We start from the raw sequence: 16,966 nt of genomic DNA, 5'->3' as shown, positions 1-16,966 counted from the left end.
CAACAGGTGCTTGGCTCATGGCCCCGCCCCTCTCCACATCCACCGCCCCAGCCCCACTGCTGGGAACAGCATGGGACGCAGGAGGCACTCGGGAAACGGGTGGAATGAGTTGGGGCGCAGGCCTGAGCGGACAAAGCAAGGTGGAGAGCACCTCAGTGGAGACGGCGGAGCCCCCGCAGGGTCCGCTGGCCCCCAGGGCCCACTCTGTGCAGGGCCAAATTCCCACACGCAGCCCAGACCAGAACCGTCCCAAACCTTAGCCAAGACAGTCACAAAGTCCTTGAGTGTCTTCAGCTCTGCTCCAGCTAGGGACTTGTGGGCTGCCAGCTCCACCCGCAGGAGGTAGTGTAGCCCTGATTCCAGGTCCGCCAGTGTACAGCTTGGACCTACGACGGGACATGACAGAGTCAGGGAATGCCCAACTTTTCCCTCCACAGCACCTCTCCCTGGCCTGGCTCCTCCCCACGGACTCCCGGGGCCCCCGGGAGGGCTCCTGAGCGGCCCTCCGCGGCTGGAGTGGGTTTCTGAGTGAGCCCGCCCAGCACGCACCCAGCCTTCGGTCTACCCACGCTGTCTCCAGGGGGCTTCAGTTCAAAATGAATACTTGCTTGTCAAATTCTCTCCAAACCACGACTTCTGAATTTTCTTCTTCGTTTGGCTTTTCAGGCAAGGAAAGCGATTTTTTCCTCACATCCGGCAATGACTTCAGGTAAGAGGAAAAGAAGGCCCGCAGAGGCTTCCCGCTGCGAGAAAGGAGAAGGCAAAGGTGAGAAGAGCCTCCTTTATAAAATCCTGAAGCAGGAGCCCCCAGCATTCAGGAAAGCTCTGGGCCACCCCATCCATCCTTCGGGCATGTACTGGGGACCAGGGGTCAGTGGGGACAGCCGACACCCCGCCTGGGCCCTGGCTGAGCTTCCACCTGCGGATAAGAGGAGACACCAAATCCACAGATTAATAACCAGTTCCACTTGTCACAAGCACTATGACTCATTTATGTTTGTGGGGAACTTAAGGCGTTTTGTAAAGCTGGGTTGAGCATCTGCCAAGATCAGCTTTATTCTGACTGCGATTTCCGACATGCCTAAGAGCCTTCACCGACGCGCCCACAAGCTGCCAGCCCTGAGTGGGGCATCTGGAAGTCGGGGCCTGAGGTGGACGTCAGCCCCTCCCTCACGTCAGGCCCCTGAGTTCCCTGCGTGCCCGCCCTGTGTGGACAGGGTGGAGCTGAGCCTCCTGTGTGCCCGCCCTGTGTGGGCAGGGTGGAGCTGAGCCCCGCATGCCCTCCCTGTGTGGACAGGGTGGAGCTGAGCCCCGCATGCCCGCCCTGTGTGGACAGGGTGGAGCTGAGCCCCCTGTGTGCCCGCCCTGTGTGGACAGGGTGGAGCTGAGCCCCGTGTGCCCGCCCTGTGTGGACAGGGTGGAGCTGAGCCCTGCGTGCCCGCCCTGTGCGGACAAGGTGGAGCTGAGCCCACTGTGTGCCCTCCCTGTGCGGACAAGGTGGAGCTGAGCCCCCTGTGTGCCCTCCCTGTGTGGACAGGGTGGAGCTGAGCCCCTTGTGCCCACCCTGTGTGGACAGGGCAGAGCTGAGCCCCCTGCGTGCCTGCCCTGTGTGGACAGGGTGGAACTGAGCCCCCTGCGTGCCCGCCCCGTGTGGACAAGGTGGAGCCGCCTTCTGAGGACACCCTCAATGCCATTATCGAGTACTTCAGTGTGACGTGGAGCTTGTTTCCAAAGACAGAATGTAGCAGTGATATTTGCAAAAATATTAAAATATCTATAAAACTACTAACATTATTTGACACTAAGAAGTTGTCTATATGATACTTTTAACACTAAACAAATATCTGGCAGTGGTTCAGGCCGCTCTGCCAAGGGCAGTGCTGTGCCCCAGGCCTGGAATGGGCCACCTTGTCAGCACAGCGGGGTCCCCAAGCATTCAGAGCATCTCCTAACAAGCTCAGTAGCCTCTGTGGTTACCCTGAATTCCAGCTTTATCTTTTTTATTTTCACTTACCTATTTTTGAGACAGGATCTTGCTCTGTTGCCCAGGCTGGAGTGCAGTGGTGCAATCTCAGCTCACTGCAGCCTCAACCTCCTGGGCTCAAATGATCCTCCCACCTCAGCACCCTAAGTAGCTGTGGCCACAGGCACACTCCGCCATACCCAGCTGATGTTTTATTTTTCATAGTCTGGAGTCTCATTATCAACCTGGGCTGGTCTCAGACTCCTGGGCTCAAGTAATCCTCTCACCTCAGCTTCCCAAAGTGCTGGGATGACAGGTGTAAGCCACCACGCCTGGTCGCCTTTTCAAAAGGATAGAAAAATACCTAAGAAGCTGCGGTCTTCGGGGCTTCTGTAGGGCGCCCTCTATGCCCCAGTCGATCTTTGAAGAGGCTAAACTGGAAGCCCCAAGAGACAGGAAACATGTCCTATCTTCACTGCTGTGTCCCTGCACCTAGGAGCCTGGTGTGGTGAGTCACCAAGAGCCACAGAGTCAACCGTGGCTAAACCTGCACATGCCGGAGGTGCTGCGGCTTCAGGCCAGGGAAAGGGGCCGCCCAGTGTGGGGCAGGCCGGCCTCATGCTGTCCTTCTCCCCAGGGTGAGGAGGCCGGGTCCCCTCCAGCCTCAGGACGTTACTTAACTTTCTCAATCGTTTTTTGTTTTTTCTTTTCTTTTTCTTTTTTTGAGACAGGGTCTGGCTCTGTTGCCCAGGCTGGAGTGCAGTGGCATGATCTCAGCTCACTGCAGCCTTGACCTCTGAGGCTCAAGCGATCCTCCCACCTCAGCCTCCCGAGTAGCTGGGACTACAGGCACACACCACCAGGCCCGGCTAGTTTTTTATTTTTGGTATAGGCGGAGTCTCACTATATTGCCTGGGCTGGTCTTGAACTCCTAGACTCAAACGATGCACCTGTGCCCAGCCCCATTTTTCTCACTGTTCTTTTTCGAACCTTATTCAAGTTGTTACTTTTTTGTTGGGTTTATCTGAGGGGCACAAGGGCACTCTGCGCAGAGGCAAAGGGCTTATCTGAGGGGCACACACTCCACGCAGAGGCAAAGGGCTTATCTGAGGGGCACACACTCCACGCAGAGGCAAAGGGCTTATCTGAGGGGCACACACTCCGCACAGAGGCAAAGGGCTTATCTGAGGGGCACACGGGCACTCCGCGCAGAGGCGAAGGGCTTATCTGAGGGGCACACGAGCACTCCACGCAGAGGCAAAGGGCTTATCTGAGGGGCACACGAGCACTCCACGCAGAGGCAAATGGCTTGCCAAGGTTCTGCGGTTCTTAGAGAAGACAGCAGAACATGAGGGGCAGGGCCTGGCGCCCACCCCTACTTCTCATTCTGCAGAGGCAGGCACATGGGCTTGCCTGCCAGCCCCAGATACAGACCAAACGGCAGCCCAGAGTCCACCCAGAGCCGTGTTTGAGGAGCATCTGCTGCTCCCGAAGCACTGGCCCAGCAGCCCGTGTGCATGTGCAGGTTTAGCCACGGTTTCCTCTGCGGCTCTGGGTGAGTCACCACGCCAGGCCCCTCCTAGGTGCAGGGACACAGCAGTGAGAAAACAGAAATCCACAAAAACACAGCACAGATCAGCAATACCCAAGGGCTGAGAGCCAGGGCCCAAATCTGCCCAGGGAAGTGGGGTGGAGAGGCCAGGGCTCCCCGGATCTCACACCAGACTTGCATGGTCTACTCGGAGCCTCTGCTCAGTCACTCCGCACAGCACGCGGTTCCCAGATCCCACAGGGCACTCACACGTTGATCAATCCGTGCGACCCATTTGGGTAGATGAGGTAACACGAAGGCACTGAGGAAACACCGAGCCTCTCCAGAAATGCTTTGTCCCCATCCAGCGCCCGGACCACCACGATGCTTTCATACGGGATCAGGTCTAAGATCACCTGGGGGTGAGAACACAATGACACTTCCACAGGGGCTGGTAGCTTCTCAGAAAACATGACGTGCAGATACACAGCCTTGCAGGGAACCTTTCCCAAAAGGGCACGAAGTGTGGCCCCTGCAGGCAAGACCCTCACTCACATCCTCACGCACATCTGAATTCTTACCGCACTTTAAGGCAACTGATGGCACACACGCCATGCGCAGAAACCAGTGTTATTTGGCAATTTTACAGACCAATCAAAGAACACCCTTATCCATGAATTTGCACTTGACTTTCTAAAACCAGGGCGCCTCTAACAACACTGACACTGGTCAAGTGAGTCCTTGCACACAGCAGCCACGCCCCATGGCCTCACACTCCTGTCCCACCTGTGGAAGCTTCGTGGCCAGGGCAGCAGGCCTCGAGCTGCCGCTCCTCCCCAGCCACCCTGCTCCTGTCTGGTTCTGCTCAGGCTGAAGGGGCAGCAACAGGGTCTCGGTGGCAGAGAGAGCACAGGACTGGCATCTCAGCATTTCGGAAGAAACCCCGTGTGCGCCACCACCACATCGGGCGTACATCTTTCCTTATCTTAGAGAGCAACACAACCAGCTGCTCCTCAAACCAAGGGCCCTGGCTAAAGGGGTGAACTGGGCGCCCTGAGGGGCTGTGCCTCTCCTGAGCTGGGTGTGTCTGCGAAGAGCTGATCACTACTCTTGGGCCGCACTGGTGTCTGGGCCGTGCCGTGACTCTGTGTTAAAGAGCACTCCTCCTGCACGGGTGGAGCCTGGCTGCCCCGAACGCACCAGCATGCCAGGGAGGTAGGGGAGCGTGCAAAACGGGCCCACACCCACCTCTGCTCGGGGGAACACCTGCCTCTGGTCTGCATGTGTAGAGGCCCCACCTGAGACAGCAAGGGCACGAGGGGCCTTGGGACAAGGGCGAGGGGTCTGGGAGAGCCACACACCACTAGTGGTTCCTCAGCCCTCCACGGAGAATCCTGGCCAACCATGGGAAGGCATCCTGGCGTCACCACCAAATCTGGAGGGGCAGTGCTGGGGTGCCAGGAGGGCAGCCAGGGCATGAAGCGAGATGGTCACGGCGTAGGTGTCTGCAGCTTCCTTCCCAAGTGTGCCTCCAAAAGCCCTCGTAGGGGCAAAGCTGTTTCCTCTATTCAACGCAAGGCCCCCCCAGTGGACAGAAAAACAGTTGCCTATCAAGTTGCAAGGAGGAGGAGGAGAAGCACAGGGTGAGTGCTGGGCGAACGTGTGCGCAGTGAGGCCTTTCATCTCCGGAAAGACTGTTGGCAATAATGCCTCTCCCTGGGCTGCCCCTGCACCTGGTCCCTGGACCTTATTTAGACTTGGCCAAAAGCGAGGCTTCAGAACTGTACGTGTGAAATCAAAGTATGACAATGACAGAAATTATGTTTTATAGAATCTTGGATTTGGCAAAAATGTTGAGCATTCAGAATATAGCAATGTACCATCCTGGCTAACATGGTGAAACCCCGTCTCTACTAAAAAATACAAAAAACTAGCTGGGTGTGGTGGCGGGCGCCTGTAGTCCCAGCTACTCGAGAGGCTGAGGCAGGAGAATGGCGTAAACCCGGGAGGCGGAGCTTGCAGTGAGCTGCGATCCGGCCACTGCACTCCAGCCCGGGCGACAGAGCGAGACTCAGTCTCAAAAAAAAAAAAAGAATATAGCAATGAAAAAATCTCAGCAATACCACACGCAAAATACAGAATGACCTCGAGGTGAGCTGAGCCTGTCATAAAAATGAGCTCTTCTGCAAAACCCTCTCAGTTTCAAACCTGGGGTTAGGCCACCTTCTGAACCACCCCCCACTGCCAAGCTCGTTCCTCCTAACAGTCTTCTCCAGACACCAGTGACTTTGCTGAGAAACGTTAACTACACTTCTGATAATGAACAAGACCTAAAGCCACAGACAGGACACGAGACGCCGACGCGGTGACTGGCACTCACGAATCTCATCACAGATGCACCGCCAACCCCAATCACACCACGTGTGACACCTGGAGCCCACACAGAGGCCGTACCTCTCGTCCAAGGTAGGAGCTGTTGCTTTCAAAGACAATAGCCACGTAATGGCTGCCACGGTGGTCAAGGAGGGAAAGAACATCACTGGGCCTTTCAAGAGAAAAAAAGAGGCTTTTAGTGCTGTCAACAGCAGCGAGTTGCCCACCACATTCCAGTGGCCACATCACTTAATAGAAACCTATTACATTCCTTGCACAGCTCAGCGTGAGTCTAACAGCCACCTTCTTCACGGAGCTACTCACTGAATGGGGTCCAGGGGCGGGCAGGCAGGCGGCCGCCTTCCTTCCGTGTGGTTCTGCAGGAAGTCAATCATGGTCTGTCTGACTGTTCGCAGCTCTCGGTCGGGTCCTGCCGGAAGCACACCAGGGTCAGAGGTGTGTGCAGCTGTCTTCGAGGGGCAGGCGCACACCCAGGGACAGCAGCCCCGTCCCAGCCCGGGGCCCAAAGACAGCAGGGTGCAGGTGGCAGCAATGTGTGCAATCCCAGCAGGTGTGCCCAATGCCACCCACAGGCGTGGTATGGACAGCACGGGATTCACACAACTGGAGACCACATGGCAATGAGACACGCATGGGTGGGCCACATGGACAGGCAACAGAGGCAGATGGCAAGACACGGCGTGGCGAGGAGCAGGCCAGGCAGCTCCACTGGGTCACTCACAGGCAGAGCCCCCCAGGGCGTGGCAAGGAGCAGGCCAGGCAATTCCACCAGGCCACTTACAGGCAGAGCCCCCCAGGGCGCGGCAAGGAGCAGGCCAGGCAATTCCACCAGGCCACTTACAGGCAGAGCCCCCCAGGGCGCAGCGAGGAGCAGGCCAGGCAATTCCACCAGGCCACTTACAGGCAGAGCCCCCCAGGGCGCAGCGAGGAGCAGGCCAGGCAATTCCACCAGGCCACTTACAGGCAGAGCCCCCCAGGGCGCAGCGAGGAGCAGGCCAGGCAATTCCACCAGGCCACTTACAGGCAGAGCCCCCCAGGGCGCAGCGAGGAGCAGGCCAGGCAATTCCACCAGGCCACTTACAGGCAGAGCCCCCCAGGGCGCAGCGAGGAGCAGGCCAGGCAATTCCACCAGGCCACTTACAGGCAGAGACCCTCCAGGGCGTGGCAAGGAGCAGGCCAGGCAATTCCACCAGGCCCCTTACAGGCAGAGCACCCCCAGGTGCGGCCTACGGGGTCCCATCACACTGGGTGATGCTCGCCTGGGTGAGGTCATTTGCAAAAATTCATCGGGTGGGTACATGTGATCTGTACATCTCCAAATATTTTTATAATAACAAATTTACTCTGAAAAAGTTTTTATTACCGTATTTGCCAAGCAAGGCAAATCACAAAATGAAAATTTCTCTTGAAGCTATTAACGTCTGAACTCTTGAGGGAAAGCAGGCAGGAAGGTCAGCAGAGGCAAAGGTGCTGGCCCGGGCTGGGAGCTCCCCCGGCTCCGGGACCGCGTGTCTTTAGCAGGTTTATGGGGGGGAATCTCAGGGACTAAAATACAATGCTTATGTCCTTACCTTTAAAATTTTCTCCAGTTGTAAACTCCTTTGTAAATGCTTTAAAATACTAAGAGGAAAAACACAGAACAAGTAAGAGGCAGCCTCGCGTGGGCGTCTGCATATGTGTTTAAGCAACAAAACAACCGTCACCTTCGGGAGGGAGCTTTACTCAATTTCCTTCGGAAAGTTTTCATAAATGGATGATAAACCACACGCTTCTCCATGTCTCTGTGCATATTAGTGTTTCCTGTCAGATTTACGAGGGGGCTAAGGTTAGCTCCAATCAGCAGTCCCATCATTGACATCTTCTGACCCAACAGGGCTAGAAGCAAAAGACAGTTCAACTGGGCTGGAATCATGAAAGACACGGCTCTCCGGGACTTGGTAGTGAGCGTGTGTCCTAATGGTGAGCTGTAACGTTAGCTGTAACAACACAGAGATCTGCAGGAGGAGGAGACACCACGCAGTATCTCTGAGTGGATGGCAAGGGTTCTTAGGTTAAAATTAAAAACTTTCTTCATCAAAGGGCACATCAAAGACAGTGACGAGACAAGGTTACAGGATGGCGGAGATCAGGTCGGTAAGAAAAGCACCGGCCAGCCAAGAGGGAAATGTGCAGACGACAGGCGGACACTTCACCTGTGACACCCACAGCCCAAGAAGCCAGATGTGCTGGCACCGCAGCCACCAGGGAAATGCAAATGAAGCTGCTGGTGCTTCCTACTGCACCGCTCCCTGGGCGAGCATGAAACTGCCTGACGCTGCTGGCCCTGCAGGTCTGTTGTGCACAGACCTGGTTCGCGGCCCAACGGCTTCTCTCCCAGCCTCAGCTCTTCCCGTGCCCGGGAATGAACACAGCAGTGCTGTTCAAGGCCACCAAAGCCTGGAAGAGCCCACATGCCTGGCAACGGGGGATTCTGGGTCTCAGAGTGACGTCACTGGACAATCCCATCCAATGAGCATCGTAGTGGATCTGAGCAACGTCCCATTAAGTAACGGAAAGAAGGCCCGAAAGTTTACACACAGCACAGTGTGACCTGTGTCTGAAGCTAAAACAAAACAGGAAGCCATCCTGACGTAATCACACGCAGGGGCAGGCAAGCAAGCGTGCGACACAGGCCCCGAGAGGCCCTGGGGCGGGGCTGACGCCGGTGCCGCCCAGCGTGGCACCTGTTAGGGCAGGACCACAGGTGCTGCCAGCACAGTGAAAACAGCCCCCAAAACATAAGGGAAGCCACCATGACGTGACACCACACCACACAGCAAGGCACCAGGGCTGACAAGGACGGGGGCACAAAGCTTCCTGGGAAGTGGGCCCAAGGCGCCTACATTTCTGGAGATGTCCATGTCAAGGCATGCAGGAGGCAGCGGCACTGGCGTGTACACACATGCTATGCACGGGCCTGCAACAGGTCACAGGTACCTCTGCCCCCTAGTGGGAGCAACGGGCACAGCCTTGTCTTCTCCGGGGCTGACCCTGGCTCAGGAAGGTGGAGGTCCTGTGGGTGTGTGTGCGTATGAGTGTGCACGTGTGTGTGCATGGGTGAGCGTGTGTGTGTTCCACCGAGGGGAGCCCCGTGGTACACGGACCACATGTGTGGCTTCAGGTTGGGGTGCCAGCCCTTGTGCTCCTGGTGTCCTTGTGTCCTTTGGCCATGCAGGCTGCAGGGGGTCTTTTCACGCATCCCCTCCATGTGACCGGGGCTGTGTGAGCATGGACAGTCCCACAGACACTGCTGCAGCACAACAGGGTAGAACAAGAGCTGCCCCCAGCAAACATCAGTTCCTACAATTCCTATGAAGTTTTAAGGAGAGAGCCAGAGAGGCTGAAACACAGGCACTATGATGTGGCGAATTTCAACATACAAGAAACCCCGTGATACTCACCCGGAAGGTGAGGTAGAAGGTGAATTTCAACAGACAAGCAGCCCGTGATACTCACCCGGAAGGTAGGGTAGAAGTGGATGTCATAGTCATGGCACACAGCCTGGTTCTTCTCTTCCATGCAGTCCAGAGCTGCCACGCGGATGGCGCTGGCCCAGTCTGAAAAGCAGGAGCATGACCCTCAATGTGGTGAGCAATGAACTCTCAGGAAGCCCAGGACCCAGCAGTCCCCACTCCAGGCTGCAGACACCTAAGAGACCAGCCCACCTACCCCCTCTATGTCATCAGTTAGGCCCTCACCACACAGAGCGTCTATGTGGAGCTAGGAAAGAGAACTTCCACCAACAGCATGATGCCTCTCCTACCACAGATGGTCACAGAACAAACGGATTTGTGCTGAACTTGCACATCATGCAGCAGGGATGGGGCTGCGGTCCCCTAATTAAACGACACCCTGATGGATGAAAGCGCTGGTTACAGAAGCGGCTGTCGGCGGCCAGCACTTCATCAGGACAGCAAGCACGTATGTGCAGATTAATTGGACATGGTCCAGGCTGTTGGGCAAAAACTTTCCCACGTTCTCACTCCAGCGAGCAGGTACTGGCAGCACCTGGGCAGGCTCTTTCAGGGCCAGGACGCGCGCACAGACACATGTGAGGTGGTTTCCAACACCACCCCAGACGCTGCCCACAAACCCTGGAACACCTGTGCCATTTTGGGGAGGCTAAAAGGAGCCATATTTTTTGTTCCTATCTCTTAAGTTTTTACTTTAATTTTTTGTTCCTAACTCTAAAGTTTTTACTATGGAAAATTTCTAACATGAAAATAAAATAGAGATAAAAATGTAACAAATCCCACACATCCTACCTCTTGGATCAATAATTACCAGTTCAGGGTGAATCCTGTTTTGCCAAAGCCTCCACCCACTTCCAGAACTGTCCCAAAGCAAATCTCAGACAGCACGTCATTTCCACACGAAATCTACCAGGCTTTGCCTCTGAAAGATGAAGGGTCTCCACTGGGCATGGCAGCTCACGCCTGGAATCCCAGCACTTTGGGAGGCCAAGGAGGTAAGGTTTAAGCTCGGGAGTGTGAGACCCGCCTGGGCAACACGGTAAAACCCTGTCTCTTAAAAAAAACACACAAAAAATTACCTGGGCATTGGTGGCACACACCTGTGGTCTCAGCTACTCAAGAGGCTGAGGTAGGAGGACCGTTTGAGCCCAGAAGGCAGAGGCTACAGAGAGCCAGTGACACACGGAGGCTCGTCTTAAAAAACAACAAAAACAAAAAGTCCCTATTTGTTCATTTGTTTAAAGTTTGTTTGAATCGAGACCCCAGCCAGGCTTGTTGGTTCCCTCATGGGTCCTGGCACTTTCCTTCTTGGGGTTTGACCGACAGCACCCTGGACTCCTGGCTCTTCTGTAACAGGGTACTCAGATCTAGACGCCTGTCTAATTTGTTTGGTGAGATGACTTTGTAGGTAGTGGGGCATGCTTCCCACCCAGAGGCAAGCGACACCTCTCTCCTGAGTGATCACGACCTAAATGCATTAATGCACTAGGGCTGCAGCGAAATGGTGACGTGTCATCTCTCACCGTTTGTTCATGATGAGCTGGGACAATTCTGTGAAGAGAGACCTGCCCTCACTGTAACCCAGAGGAACGACTCACACGAGGAAGCGGAGTGCCCGGCTCGTGCTTCAGTCACCAGTATCAAAGTCATGGTTTCTGAAGCTGACCAGTGAGGTTTTCTTTTTAAAAGATTTGTGTTCTTTCTCTGGGATGTAAAAATTGCACTGCCAACAATTCACAAACATTTCCCGGCTCCTCACCCCGTAGGGGCCCTTCCAGGCCCTGAGACTTTGAGGGGACAGCCTAAAGGGGCACCAACGGGTCAAGGGATTGGCGCTGGCTATCATAGAGCCTGGAGGCCTTGGCAGAGACAGCAGTGTGGCAGGGCACGCCGCGCTGTGGGAGAGGCAGGTGCAGAGGCAAGACCCAGGCGCCCAGCAAATGGATCTGCCTGGAGGAACGGAGCGAGCCACATGGGACAGTGCCATGGCACAGCCTTACGACCAGAAGCCCAGTGATTTCTGAATGGGAAGGTATGTCTGCCTGTCACTGAGACACTGATAAGGTTCTTTGTAGACTTGTATTCTGATTCTGACCACTTGTCTAAATCAATGATTCGACTATAAATCATGTCAAAAGAGTAAGAAGTCTTCTCTGAGAACAAGCTATGATCTCAAACTTCAGAGGTCCTGTTAAAAGCATGCCTGGAAGAGACGGAACGTATCACCAGACACTACAAATATGAAGGCTTGTGTGTGTTAGCGGTTCAGATTGCTATTTTTCTTTTTTTGTGAGACGGAATCTCGCTCTGTCGCCCAGGCTGGAGTGCAGTGGCCGGATCTCGGCTCACTGCAAGCTCCGCCTCCCGGGTTTACGCCATTCTCCTGCCTCAGCCTCCCGAGTAGCTGGGACTACAGGCGCCCGCCACCTCGCCCGGCTAGTTTTTTGTATTTTTAGTAGAGACGGGGTTTCACCGTGTTAGCCAGGATGGTCTCGATCTCCTGACCTCGTGATCCACCCGTCTTGGCCTCCCAGAGTGCTGGGACTACAGGTTTGAGCCACGGCGCCCGGCCCGGATTGCTATTTTTCTACGTAATATACCACAGCTTTGTTTCAGATACTGGTCTTTTCTCTGTAATTTAAAAACAACAACAACAACAACAAAGAAACCTCTTTCAGAAACAATGACCAAATACCGTTCCTGCTTACGCCGGCTAAGTGAAACCAATTCATATTTCGAGGCCACTTTCAGTGGATGAGGGAAAAGCCACACGAGCTCCCTGCCTCCCCGGCCACACCTTCCTCAAGCCTCAGACCACATGGAACTGAGGCAGAGGGTTCACGCTCTGATCCAGTCAGCGCAGCAGACGGCAGGGGACACGGAAACAGAGGGTGCTCCCGGCAGCCCCGCCGTGGGCTGCTCACCGGTGGACCCCTCCACAGCCTCGGCTCCTCGGCCCGTGCATCCTGGCAAAGTGTCTCCTTTCTGTGGCCTTTCATCTGGCTCACAATTCCACATGGTTTCATTCTGTTTATTGGGAATTTCTACGACACATTTTTATTCCACACTTTTTTTTTTTAAAAGCACCTTTGTGCCCAGATACTATGCAGCCATAAAAAAGGATGAGTTTGTGTCCTTTGTAGGGACATGGATGCAGCTGGAAGGCATCATTCTCAGCAAACTATCGCAAGAACAGAAAACCAAACACTGCATGTTCTCACTCATAAGTGGGAACTGAACAATGAGAGCACTTGGAAGGGGATCATCACACACCGGGTCCTACTGTGGGGTGGGGGAAGAGGGGAGGGATAGCATTAGGAGATATACCTAATGTAAATGACGAGTTAATGGGTGCAGCACACCAACATGGCACATGTATACATATGTAACAAACCTGCACGTTGTGCACATGTACCCTAGAACTTAAAGTCTAATAATAAAAAATAAAAATAAAAAATAAAAAAATAAAGCACCTTTGTGCCCAGAAATAACATGTAAGAAAACAAAAAGTTGCTCTGACAGCCCAAACTGCACACACAACAGAATCACGGCCGTGTGACATGATCAAGCTGGCCTAGAAACAGCAAAAACATAAGACGGGAAGAAGAAAACGTTCCAAGATGTTTGCCAGGATTTGGTTTTCACGGTGGGATCTGGCCCCATCTGTGGTTTCTCAGATTTGTCCTCAGTGCACGTTACTTACAAAAACACACACAGCACGTCCCCGCTGCCCCAGGCACTCGCTGGCCGCATCACACCCTTTCCTCTGCTGGCCACCTCTCCTGCAATTTTCCTAGTTTCTGTCTTCCCATGGATCTTGGTACAAGGTGGCAACACAGCGCCCTGCACAGCAGCCATGGAACTCTCCCAGCACCTCAGGCGAAGGCTGCTTGGACAGTCTGGGCCCAGGCCAGGTGGTGCTGCCTTTTTTTGTTGTTGTTTGAGATGGAGTCTCACTCTGTTGCCCAGGCTGGAGTGCAGTGGCGCGATCTCGGCTCACTGCAAGCTCCGCCTCCCGGGTTCATGCCATTCTCCTGCCTCAGCCTCCCGAGTAGCTGGGACTACAGGCGCCCGCCACCACCCCCGGCTAATTTTTTGTATTTTTAGTAGAGACGGGGTTTCACCGTGTTAGCTAGGATGATCTCGATCTCCCGACCTCGTGATCCACCTGCCTCGGCCTCCCAAAGTGCTGGGATTACAGGCGTGAGTCACTGCACCCGGCCAATGCTGCTCTTTTTAAATAACCCTCCCGGCCGGGAGCGGTGGCTCACGCCTGTAATCCCAGCACTTTGGGAGGCTGAGATGGGCGGATCACGAGGTCGGGAGATCGAGACCATCCTGGCTAACACGGTGAAACCCCGTCTCTACTAAAAAATACAAAAAACTAGCCGGCCGAGGTGGCTGGCGCCTGTAGTCCCAGCTACTCGGGAGGCTGAGCAGGAGAATGGCGGGAACCCGGGAGGCGGAGCTTGCAGTGAGCCGAGATTCGGCCACTGCACTCCAGCCTGGGCGACAGAGCGAGACTCCGTCTCAAAAACACCTAAAATTTAATAACCCTCCTGAATCTCATGCAGTGCTAGAGAGAATGTGAAGAGTTCAATGTGGCTGGTGGGAATGGCTGTCAGCCCCGCAGTAAACAACTCTGTAACACCGGGAATGCAGAATCCCAGGTGCGGAAGGGCTGAGCCCATGAAGAACAGAGGCACGATCAGATCCAGGCCTCACAACTGCTCCCTGATTCCCGTGCCCCCACTCCCATCCAGCTCATCCACCGCAGGGTGCTGCCCAAAAACACACGAGCCTCAGTAGTCGGCCTCCGTGACGGCATCCTCATCACGTCGGGCCACAAATCCACCCTGTCACCCTCTTCACAGGCTCTGCCTCTCCAACGAGGCTTCAAATTCCCAAGACTGAATGCCTGCTGGTTGTTTCTACCTGTTACTCTTCCATGATAAGCAAATAAACATTCAACTCAAGATTTAAGTACGTAATTCTGACATTCTGAACCCAGCTGGAAGGCGCCTGGGAGAGTCCCAGTCTCCGCAGGATCCGCCGGACCCAGCACTGCTCCGTTCACTCGTCCTCTCCCGTCCCCTCCAGCCATGCACAGGTCTGACCTCCATCCCACCAGCCCTGGGCCTTCGCCCCTTCTCTTCCCTGGCGGAACTCCTTCCACTGATCTGTTCCTGGCTGCTTTCCCATCGATTTCACGATTTGAACACAGGTAACACCTACTCAGCAAGGCCTTCCCTGACTCCCTGCCCAGGCCTTGTTTCATTGGCAGGAAAAGCCTCCTACCAGCCTTGTTTCCACGGGAAGTAAATTTACACAGCCCTTTAAAGTTGACAAAGCTTTCTGACCAAATTTATCTACCATGGGAGTGGCCTGGTGACAAACACAGGATCCTACAGACGGGGATGCTGATGCTTACAGAGGCCGAGGAAGGCTCCAAAGTCCGTCAGGTCCACACAGCATGCACCTCGAGCGTGGAGGGCAAACCTCCTAACAGGCGTGCCCAACTCCGACTAGTGTGTGACCAGAATACGCCCCCAGCCTACTGGGGCAAATGAAGACTTCCCATCACACAGGTCAGATGCTGCAGCCCAAACGTGCACCTGCTACACCCTGAGACAAACACCTGTGGAGCAGAGAGATCATTCCACCAATTCCCTTCCAAAGGCTCCCGCAGGACATGCTGCCTCCTTCAACATGCAGAAAACCAATGCTTTGTAAAAGCAAATTATCTTCACCTTCCCAACATATTTCACACTGTCTCTCCACTAGACCAGAGGGCTCTGTCCTTGGAAGACACGGATCTGTGTCCAATCAGCCTGGCAGCCCATCCCCGCACACAGGAGGTCCCTGGCCAGTGCTCAGGGGGTTGTGTGAAATGACGCAGTGGAAGGGAGTGCCCCTCACAGCCCCACACTGATCACTCCTTACCCAGCCCGCTACCATGGCCTGCGTGCAGTTTCTTCAGCACTTAATGCTTTAGAAGCACTCGGACCCACCTTATCCCTCTTGAGCTTCCATCAGAGGCTATGGTGTGAATGTCACCGCCCCACTTGGCAGATGAGGACACCGAGCTCCAAGACCCCAGAGGCCAAGAGAGGGACAGCGAGCCTCAGGACTGGCGCTCTGCCCCCTCCGGCCCCTCCACCCTCGCCACACTCGCTGCCCCCCCCGCGGTCCGTCTGCCAGGCTCTCCCAGCGAGGAGGAACCTCTGTTCTGGAACTGCTCCACCCGCTGACCCTCAGACACATAAAAAGGGAGGCAGAGGAACCTACAGAAGTCCTCACTTCGTGTCACTGACAGGCTCCTGGAAACGGTGGCTTGAAGCGGAAGGACACATAACAAAAGCAGTTTTTTTCCCGCATCCACGTTGTAAGGAAATGATGTTGACAGAAACGTGGTTATCTGAGGACGTGCTGTCTTCTTTGAGCTTCACATGGCAGTTTGCAGAAACCATTGAGGCCGTGCAGTGAGGGCTTTCTGCACAGGGCGGGCAGCCTCCCTCACCTCCTGTCCCCTCCTCTTCGTGACACATGCGAAGGGGTCACCTTGACCAACATGGCTTCAAACGGCGTGTGTCCACTTAAATATGCACTTTTTTTTTTTTTTTTTTTTTTTGAGACGGAGTCTCGCTCTGTTGCCCGGACTGGAGTGCAGTGGCCGGATCTCAGCTCACTGCAAGCTCCGCCTCCCGGGTTTACGCCATTCTCCTGCCTCAGCCTCCCGAGTAGCTGGGACTACAGGCACCCGCCACCTCGCCCGGCTAGCTTTTTGTATTTTTTAGTAGAGACGGGGTTTCACCGTGTTAGCCAGGATGGTCTCGAACTCCTGACCTCGTGATCTGCCCGTCTTGGCCTCCCAAAGTGCTGGGATTACAGGCTTGGGCCACCGCGCCCGGCCAATACGCACATTTTTTCAACAAATGTATTGGGAAATTTTTTGGAGATATGTGACAATTTGAAAAAACTTGCGAATGAGCCACATGGCCTAGAAATATCCAAAAAATTAAGAAAAGGCATGTCATGAATGCAGAGACCATATGTAGACGCTATTTCATCATTTACTACCACAAAATATATACAAATCTATTATAAAAAGTTACAATGCATCAAAACGCACACCCACAAAACTTGCAGACCACACACAGCACCATTCACAGCAGAGAGAAAGGTAAACCACTGTCAGGATACAGGATAAGCCGGGGCCTAGAGGCTCATGGCTATAATCCAAGCACTTTGGGAGGCTGAGGCTGGTGGATCACTTGAGCCCAGGAGTTTAAAACCAGTCTGGACAACATAGGGAGACCCTGTCTCTGCGAAATATTTTAAAATTAGCCAGGCATGGTGGTCCCAGCTACTTAGCAGGTCGAGGTGGGAGAACGACTTGAGCTCGGGAGGTCAAGGTTGCAGTGAGCAGAGACTGCACCACTGCACTCCAGCCTGGGTAGAGTGAGACCCTGTCTCAAAAAAAGAAAAGAAAAGAAAAGAAAATGAAAAAGAAAATCACGGAGGAGAAAGGACATCTGCCTGAACAGGTATTTTTATGCAGGCGAA

The 16,966-nt window shown here is 54.5% G+C and overlaps 1 protein-coding gene across 1 annotated transcript in view; it reads right to left on the bottom strand.

Moving 5' to 3' along the window:
- QSOX2 (quiescin sulfhydryl oxidase 2) overlaps positions 1-16,966 on the bottom strand; it is a 41,512-nt gene that overhangs the window by 12,379 nt on the left and 12,167 nt on the right. The window contains 8 exon segments of the mRNA XM_010372738.2: positions 256-369; positions 371-386; positions 609-743; positions 3,765-3,910; positions 5,949-6,039; positions 6,192-6,297; positions 7,460-7,508; positions 9,384-9,484. Coding sequence (XP_010371040.2) covers positions 256-369; positions 371-386; positions 609-743; positions 3,765-3,910; positions 5,949-6,039; positions 6,192-6,297; positions 7,460-7,508; positions 9,384-9,484 — 758 coding nt within the window.

The sequence above is a fragment of the Rhinopithecus roxellana genome, chromosome 16, assembly GCF_007565055.1.
Source record: "Rhinopithecus roxellana isolate Shanxi Qingling chromosome 16, ASM756505v1, whole genome shotgun sequence".
Classification (NCBI taxonomy): Eukaryota; Metazoa; Chordata; class Mammalia; order Primates; family Cercopithecidae; genus Rhinopithecus; species Rhinopithecus roxellana.
Note: the sequence above shows the minus strand (reverse complement) of the source record. Positions and strands in the feature narration are given on the sequence as shown.